This window comes from Gopherus flavomarginatus, chromosome 1 (genome assembly GCF_025201925.1).
Source record: "Gopherus flavomarginatus isolate rGopFla2 chromosome 1, rGopFla2.mat.asm, whole genome shotgun sequence".
Classification (NCBI taxonomy): domain Eukaryota; kingdom Metazoa; phylum Chordata; order Testudines; family Testudinidae; genus Gopherus; species Gopherus flavomarginatus.
This window is the reverse complement of record NC_066617.1, coordinates 229,038,779-229,048,070: the sequence shown is the minus strand read 5'-3', so window position 1 is coordinate 229,048,070 and position 9,292 is coordinate 229,038,779. Positions and strand designations below refer to the sequence as shown.

Below are 9,292 nucleotides of genomic sequence, written 5' to 3'. Positions count from 1 at the left end.
GTCCTATATAATCTGATCATGACAGGAATCTGGAAAGAATTCCTTCTCCCTGCGCCGCTCACCCCCACCATGTACAGCAGCACTGGTTATCCATTGGTAGAGACAGGATCCTGGACCTGAAGGAATTATAGGCTGATCTACTCTAGCAAGTCCTGTACAATAAGTTAAGAATAGACATCAAGGGAAGAAGCCATCCATCTAGGCTGAGAAACAGCAGATCCCCAGCCTGATAAAAACGGTATAGCCAGTTTTGCTAATTTTGCTAATGTTTCTCCCTCAAAAATCAATGAACTTCTATAATAGCTTTGGCTTTATTATTTTATGTGCTGTTAAAATCCATTTCAAATCCAGAAAGCCCTTTAATTTACAGGATGAGCATTTACATTGTATATTTGTGGGAGCAATACACATATATAATGAAGAGTTTGGTTTCATTATTTACTCATAAGCACCTAGATGTTCATCACATTTACAATTCACCAAATATAATTTTAAGCAAGCCTCTAAACTCTTCCTAAATACACGTTAAATCTTTAACACATTTTTAGTAAACATAGAGTAGAATTTCTTTTAATGTTACACAAGAGGAGATTAGCAACTAAACTACAATATAATCAGAAACTGGAGCTGTGTGAAATCATATGCAAAGGTTCTTTGAAAATCTAATTAAGCCTTTGCTGGACTTTAGTTCCCATATGCAAGTCCCATTGGCATCAGTGGAAAGTGAGGACACACTGCAGCTCTTGTGAAAAAACAGTGGTCTTGAGTGGGAGATTTTGTGGTAAATGTTTTCTTCTGGCCTCTGGAACAAGAGCAGCAGCTTCAACATTTCGCTGAGAGCAGATGAAATTGCCCCAAACCTGTGTTTTCATTGTGACAATTTCAAGACACAAAACCAGGGATTTCCACACAGCTCAGCTCCAGAGATCAGTTTCAAGAAAACTAACTGGGGCCAGATTCTGCTCTGACTTCCATCCTTGGACAGCCCCATTGTACAGGCTGCAAGTTGTTATGGCAGAATCGAGCGCATCTTTGCTATCCTTGTCATTGTGTTTATTGTCTTTCTACATTTTGCTAGGGACTTTCCTCGCACCCCTCTGAAAGCCACGCATGATTGGACTTTAAGCACATTTATTCATGCACTCCAGCAGCTCCATCCTGATGGCAATGCGCACATGCCAGCCTAGAGGTATTAATCGGATGTAGCGGGAAACAATCGGAGGGCGCAGGAGATTCTGGACAATGGATGATCTGTCTGAGTTTCCATAGAAAACCTACACAACACCAAGAGAGACAAAAAGGCAGGTTAGCACAAAGCAGAGTGGGTTAAAGGCTAGATCTCCCTCTTCCCCAGATCATGTGACAATCCATTTTCAAGCACACCAGTTTGCAAGTCAAGAATGTGAATTGCTAAATGATGTGATGTGAAGTCTGCACCAGGCAGTGCTGATGACGGTATTGGTCATTTGCAACAAACTTCTTCCATTTGGACAGTGAATGGTGCAATTCTGCCTACTGGCTTAAAGTTACTCTAGCACCAAGTCAGCGTGAAGCATCAGGACTGGAGTTACAACAGCATAAAAAGAGTGTAAGTCCAGGGAGATTCAGATCTAGTTGTTCCTGTCCCCCCCAAAAAAACCCACACTTTTTTAAAAGAAAAGTGACCCAAGAAGGGCAGGGGAGAATTGCAACAAGATTTGTCATTTTTAATTCAAAGGACCCAACTCTCATTTGTACTAGGGTTCTTTGCCATCCCTCTGGCACAGTAATGTTGACATAGTGTCAATGAGAGTCAGGCCACCTCTGTATTTTGGAAGAATGTGAGACATCTCCTCATCAGACTGGGGGTGTAGGTCACAGTCTGGGCTTTGTTGCCCGGCTACTGCAGCGCACTGGGCAGGTTCCCCTTTGTAATTTGGCCTGGCTTTGTCAAAGTGCCAGCTCCGGTGAGTGGTGTCACTGACTGTGTATTTAAACAATGACAGGTCTGAGCTCCACATTTCTCTCAAAGGCAGTGTTTTGAATGAGCGCTGATCTGCGCAGCACTCTACACCCTCTGCTGCTAGCAGCAAGATGAATAGGGAATGAGGTTAGCTTCTGTGGTGCTCGGGGGTCCAACTGGCATCAGGGTTAACACAGTGGCACAACAGCTTTTGAAGATTGTGCCAGCTTCCCTGTCCTGCTGTACTTAATTTTGGAATCTCGTCCTGCCATTAAAAGAAAACTGTTTGGCCTTCTATAATTGTACCAGATTGCACTAGTTTTCATCACAAATCCCAAGATGTTAATGGGGAAAGCACAACCTCAGGCTTCTGTGAAAATCCTGATCTTCACTCCCTACAGAGAGCTCATGTACACCTGGTTCACACAAGACCCATTCAGACTCCTTTTGATCCCTAGCTGCGGTTCTGTCTGACTATGGTTATATTATGGGAGTCACCCTGACAAAAACTCTCAGATGTTATTTGCTGAAGTGCAGTCACTTGCAATCCACCAGCTTTATCTAACGGTATTGCCCTTATCTAATGCTGACCAAGTATTACTAAATGATATACGTCCTCCCGAAGAGCATAAGTTTGGATTTCAGATTTCGAAAAGAGACTGTGGCTGTGCTTGAAAAGTTCCTTACAGTGCCAAAGATTCTACCAGTTTGCAAACTAGTCTCTGCACTTAAAACAGGGAATACCCAGGGAACTGGTAGTGTCTCTCAATCCAGTAGTAAGGGATCACTGTGTGGTTTCCTTTTGTTGTAATTAAAGTAAGATCTGCTGCAAGGGGTTCCTGCCCTTGAGGGATACATGCCTTTATATTTCCCTTCTCTTTACTCTGTTTTGGGCGTTCCTCTGTGTTTTCTTATGCTTCTTTATTTATATTGGGTCACTTTGCATATTTATAGCTAGGGCTTTGCTCAACAAATTGGTTAGGGGGTCAAATTTGTAGAGCTCATGACAAGAGTCAGCATAATCCCAGTTTTTCCTTACCCAGCAGTAGATGAGTTGGATTTCAAGGATTCTCTATAGCAGTGCAAAGGAAATGGCTGCATAAGGCCAGCAGAGAATTGCACTGTAGGAAGAGAACTCCCTGCTGGCATAGATGTGACAGATCTGGGTCCTGCACTATCTGCCCACCCCTGTGGTAGGCTGGTAGATGGGTTCGGAAAGGACATATCCAGATGTGGTAAAGCAGAGCTCTGCTACGCTAAATCCTCCACTGGTAGGGGTTCATTAAGATATGTCACACCAGAGCTTCCTGGCAGCTTCTTTAAGTATTGCTGAGGTCTGGGGTGTTACAAACCAGTCACTGGGATCAGAGAATGCAACCTACTAGCTGACATTCTTCCTTCCTGCTTCGAGCAGAGCAGGTGCAAGGAAATCTGGCCCATAGTCTCTCTTATAACTTAATTTGATTTAATGGCACAAAGGCTTTGTGCTGGTGTTCTGCATAGGATATCACCCATTGTGAGCCAAAATCTGCATTTAGCTTAAAACCATTTTCACCAAAATGCTCCTCCCACTGACCCGGTTGTTTCCTGTCTGGTCCTTGTAGTAAATCCAATTCAGATTCTCATCAGTCCTGTACTGCACGCTGTATTTTGTCATCCACTCATCCGCATCACAGCGCCCCTGTGTGAGTATCCCTGAGATAACTTTGACTTCTTTCATGTCAATCTGCAGCCACTGCCCATTGTCTTGAAATTTGGAGAGCCATGCACACCTGTCAGAAACAGACAAATCAAAGAAAGCAGTACAGGTGTTAGTCCTGGGGGAATCAGCCAGGAAAGGAAGGAATGTAAAGGAACTGATCTGTTAAGGGTCAAGGACAAGAATTTTTAAAAGTGACTAGTGATCTGTGGTACTTCCATGTTTAAATGCCCAACTGAAAGTGGGCAGGTGCTCAGCCCTTTCTGAAAATAAGGTGTCTCAAGTTAGGCAGCCAGAAACTGAGGAGCCCGATCACTGGTCATGTTTGAAAATCTTAGCCCAAATATTTTGATTCATGGCAGAACTCCAGTGACTTCAGTGGTAACATAGTCTGGCCCTAAGACTCCAGCTTTTTACTGGAAAATTAACTAGGAATAGTCTTGGGGATACAACATTCTCTGAACCAGATTCAGCCCTGGTGTAAGCAGCTGGAAATGCCACTGAATATTTAAGGCACAGTTTGTTCCTCCCACTTTACTTCATTTCCCCCTTTTTTTTTGCTTTGTTATGTCAGTATCAAGACTCCTACAACTCTGCATCCTGCTTGGTTGAATTGCTGCACAACACTCATCATTGTAATGGACTTGCAGGGATGTTAGGCTTACCCAAAACCCTGGCCATTAAGTCGGGCCTTGTTTGCAGTCCATGAAGTATACCAGCCGGTGTACTGCTCAGAATTGGAGCAGCTTATCTGGTCGGAAGGAAGCGCTCCTGACTCAAACCCAAGGGGTTTATGATAGGGACACTCTGCAAGAGAAACAAGCAGGTTAATCCAAGGAAAGGCGGCTGCTTTTATTGACTGGTTTTGTTTGCTCAGCATGTTTGTGGCATGTGGATTCAAACTGTGTTTTCACACTGTTAGGACAGACCATAAACAGCAATGTGTGGCATGGACACCTATGGCGCTACAGGCTTCATTTCACTCCGCCCCTGAGGAGTCTCAGTAACCATAAAAGACGCACTTCAGAACTCATGGGGGGAGGGGAGGTTCCTTCTCTTTATTTTCAACTCTGTGATGCACGGATTTATTTTAACAGCTCTTTCTTAGCTTTGTACAGCCATTGCGCACCACGTCCCCTTTGGGGGAGGGGCACGTTTACACTGCAAAAGAAGACCTGCCGCAGCAAGACTCAGAGCCTGGGCTCAATTGACTGGGGCTCCCAGGGCTTGCGCTATGGAGCTTCCTGCTCAGGCTGGAGCCCGGGCTCTGAGCTCCTTCTCCCCACTGGGTTTCACAGCCCTTGCTCCAGCCCAGGCCAGAACACCTAAGCTGCTATTTTTAGCCTCGTAGCATGAGCCTGAGTCAGTTGACCCAGGCTCTGAGACTCGCTGCTGCAGGATTTGTGAGCCACACCTAAGGTGTATTCGTGGGGCTGAGCTTTCAGGAGATTCTTCCTCTGAGCTTGTGGGCTGTTTGCAAGGCCTCCAGTTTTGAGCTATGTATAAAAATCCTTTCCCCTTTGCCCCTCTTGCTGCTTCTCTACAGCTGCCCTGAGGATCCCCCAGAGGGTGCCTTCATTTCTCCACTGCAGGATATCATCCTTCTGGCTAAAATTAAAGTCTCTTTGGGACCAGTAAGGGCTACTCCCAGCTAGCGGAAGGGCTTTAGTGAGGCCAGGTGCGAGCTGACTTGCTTGGGCTGCCTCAGTCCCCCTGCCATGTTGAGGGCAATGGGACTATTTGTGTAAGTAGGTGCTAGGAGGTCCCAATCTGACCCTCTGGGAGCAAAGGGCTGCAATTAGAACTCAAACCTGGCTCCCCCAGGTGCCAGCAGAGCTCACACCACAAGGCATTGGATCAACCCATTTACCATGGGCAGCAGCACTATCCTCCAGGAAGGGATTACACCAGGTATAACGAGTGGGGTTCTGCAGGGGTCTGTTCTGGGACTGGGTCTGTTCAATATCTTCATCAATGGCACAGATATTGGCATAGAAAGTATGCTTATTAGATTTGCAAATGATACCAAACTGGGAGGGATTGCAACTGCTTTGGAGGACAGGGTTGTAATTCAAAATGATCTGGACAAATCGGAGAAATGGTCTGAGGTAAACAGGATGAAATTTAACAAAGACAAATGCAAAGTGCTCCACTTAGGAAGGAACAATCAGTTTCACACATACAGAATGGGAAAAGACTGTCTAGGAACGAGTACGGCAGAAAGGGATCTAGGGATTATAGTGGACCACAAGCTAAATATGAGTCAACAGTGTGATGCTGTTGCAAAAAAAAGCAAACATGATTCTGGGATGCATTAACAGGTGTGTTGTGAGCAAGACACGAGAAGTCATTCTTCTGCTCTACTCTGCGCTGGTTAGGCCTCAACTGGAGTATTGTGTCCAGTTCTGGGAACCACGTTAAAAGAAAGATGTGGAGGAATTGGAGAGGGTCCAGAGAAGAGCAACAAGAATGATTAAAGGTCTAGAGAACATGACCTATGAAGGAAGGCTGAAGGAATTGGGTTTGTTTAGTTTGGAAAAGAGAAGATTGAGAGGGGACATGATAGCAGTTTTCAGGTATCTAAAAGGGTGTCATCAGGAGGAGGGAGAAAACTTGTTCATCTTAGCCCCCAGGGATAGAACAAGAAGCAATGGGCTTAAACTGCAGCAAGGGAGGTTTAGGTTGGACATTAGGAAAATGTTCCTAACTGTCAGGGTGTTTAATCATTGGAATAAATTGCCTAGGGAGGTTGTGGAATCTCCATCTCTGGAGATATTTTAGAGTAGGTTAGATAAATGTCTCTCAGGAATAGTCTAGACAGTATTTGGTACTGCCATGATAAATCTGGAAAACTGGGGCATGATGGACACGTTTTTAAAACGAAAAGGCCAGATCCTCAGTTAGTGTCAGTTGGAGAGCGCCATTAAGCTTTTACTCATCATTGATGTTTCTGAGTCTTCTGCTCGGTGTGGCCATTTTGTAAACATCCCATGTGACACCATCTGACCTAATGGTAGGGCCGTGTGCGATCCCAGTGCATGAGAATGTGAACCGCTTTTCAGCCTGCTTCCATATGGGGTTAACAATGATACAAGTAATGTAATACGTAACAGCTGGACATGTTGTTTAAATATAATATAGGAATGATCTCGGGATGATTCAAAAAGAATCCAACTGGTTGCCAGAGCCACTAAGAGCAGCAATGCACATTTATTATTAAAACTTTATTTTAAAAAGTGTGTCACAGTTTATTGCTGGTGGAACATGCACCTTCCCTTTTGCGATTCCAATCTGCTGGGCTCTGCAAAGTGCCTCAGTTTCCATGAAGCACGTTTTTGGAGAGGTCTAGTTATGTGTCCAGAGAAAACAATCGAAGATGCTAACAAGCTTCCAATAGGAATTGACAGCAAATTCCTATAATCTAGGCACTTAATTTCCATATTTTATCTCCCCAGACATTCATATTACACCAGCTAATTTGTCTCCTATGGTAGCTACCAATGCAAATTTCACCGACCTGTTTAAACAAATCTGCTTTCTTGTGTAAAGCTGAGATGGTGGACAGGAAAGCTTCCTTTCTGAATGGCATTTGAAAGCACAGTATAACCCCTTAACAACAAAGCTGTGTCTAACTGTGTAAGGCCTTCCAGAGCAGAATTGGCCTCTAGTCCCTATAGGACTTTTCCTACAGTCACTGTAGAGCAGTGTATATATAAGCTCAGTATCTCTTTAACATATTTTGGTAGGTAAATATCTCATTAACATATTTTTCTATTAAAAACAAGTAGCTGCCACCCCTCCTTCCTCCAGGCAAGGAAATACCAGCCTAGAAAATCTTGTGAATAATAACTGCAAACATGAACTGCTTTAAATTCCAAAACTATGTTGTTAAGCATGTTGTGACAGACTTGCCTGCCCTAGCTTTGGGAGCTCTTAGTGAATTGAGGTAAAGGATCTTTGGGGTCCACTGTATTAAAGGCATAGTTTTATGTATTGTCATGGGCCGGGGTTGATTGTCGGGGTGGGAGGTTGTGAAGCTGTGGGGACTCAAAGAACTATATTGAAAATGTGACAGACAAGCCCGGACTGTTGGGACAATACGTGTGAAGTGGATTTCCTGGGGAATATCTGGGAAGAGGTGAATGAAATTCCAAGCCTCCAGTTATGCAAACAACCCCCAGCCTGCTGAAACTATGCCCTGAGGAGAAGGTAATTGTCTATGAATTACTTGTTACATGTGTAACACACACACACACCCCCTGGAACGCCTCAGTGCCAACTGGCAGAAGGCTCCCCCATACTGTTACTGACATCAGGCCTGACATACTCATTGCCCACAAAAAGTTATTGTCACAATGAATCTCTCAAAGGAAAAAATCATTGCAGGGTGTATGTCCAGACTGTATATAAAAAATTATAGACGTGTGCCGGAAATACGTTCTTAAAATGTATTTGGGAGGCAGTGCATGACCCCAGCCTGCTCTAGACAAAGGAATGTGTATGTACCTGTCTGACTTGCTTGGTTACAGGCAGAGGCCAATAGAAAGACATTTCCATGTAAGATGAACAAAGCCATCAAGCTAGAGGAATAGGGAAGAATCTGCATCCAGGAAAACTTCCTGGCTCTTGAAACAGGGACAACAGACTTTGGGTAATATGGCGGGGGCAGGCAAAGTGACATTTTAGGGACCCATCACTGGGGGGATGATAGGGCATAGGACCCTTTGAGCTTATGAAAGCTGGACCCTCTTGCCCTGAAAGACAAGATACGCTGGTAATTTGACATAAAACTGCTTAAAACATAAGAAAACTGCTTAGGCAAAGATTGTAACATGCTTAAATGAAGTTTGTCACTAGAAAGGGTGTTGTTTTATTTGTAACCATACTTGTCTTTCATTCGTGCTTAGTATCACTTAAGTCTCCGTTCTTCATTTGTTTTATTATAAAACCCATCTCGATGCTGTGTATTAGTGGCAGCGGGTGAGGTCTCAGCTAACCTAACAGGTTGGTGCATACGCTGTCCCTTTGGAGGCAGCAAACTTAATAACTTCTGTGTGTGTCCAGCGAGAGGGTCTGGTCGCTGCTGGGAGACGGCTCTGGGGAACTCCAGTTCACTGATTATTACCTGCCAGGCAAGGTGTGGACTGGCTGAATCCTGAGGAGTTTGCTGGCAAAGGAAACAAGTGGGTGTGTCGTGGGATTGACACATAGTTTAGCAGCGAAGCTCACTCCTGCTAAGGCAGAGTGGTAACAGTGGCTCGCAGTTCTGGGTGTCCTGAGTGAGAAGTCACATCACGAAGCCAAGATTAAAGGCCCAAACTGTATAAAGAAAAGGCTGAACTATTCATGGGTGTTCTGGTTCTGAATCTGAGACAGTTATGAACTTGGAGGAAACCCAGTTGTGGGTTTTGAAGGACTGACAGGTACCAGAGCCTGAGGCTGGAGCTGGGGTGATCTCTGGTAAGCTTTTTAGCAGATGTGTAAGTTCTTTAATTGTTTTCAGTATGTTTTCTCTGTACTGATTTCACCATAAGAATGAATGTGTGTACGTGGGAAGAGCTGTGGTAATGTGTAACTGCTGACAATTACACTATTTATAGCCTTTGGCGAGAAAGCCAAGTGCAGACGCTGGCCTATGTAGTCAGTCTGGC

At 44.4% G+C, this 9,292-nt stretch overlaps 1 protein-coding gene across 1 annotated transcript in view; it reads right to left on the bottom strand.

The window, feature by feature from the left end:
- Window positions 1-339: 339 nt before the first annotated feature.
- RS1 (retinoschisin 1) overlaps window positions 340-9,292 on the bottom strand; it is a 39,186-nt gene continuing 30,233 nt past the window's right edge. Inside the window, exons 5-7 of the mRNA XM_050936719.1 lie at window positions 4,307-4,448; window positions 3,519-3,714; window positions 340-1,274 (exon numbers count right to left, since the gene is read on the bottom strand). Of these exons, the coding sequence (XP_050792676.1) occupies window positions 1,122-1,274; window positions 3,519-3,714; window positions 4,307-4,448 (491 nt within the window). The 3' untranslated portion in view covers window positions 340-1,121. The remainder of the gene's footprint in view (window positions 1,275-3,518; window positions 3,715-4,306; window positions 4,449-9,292) is intronic.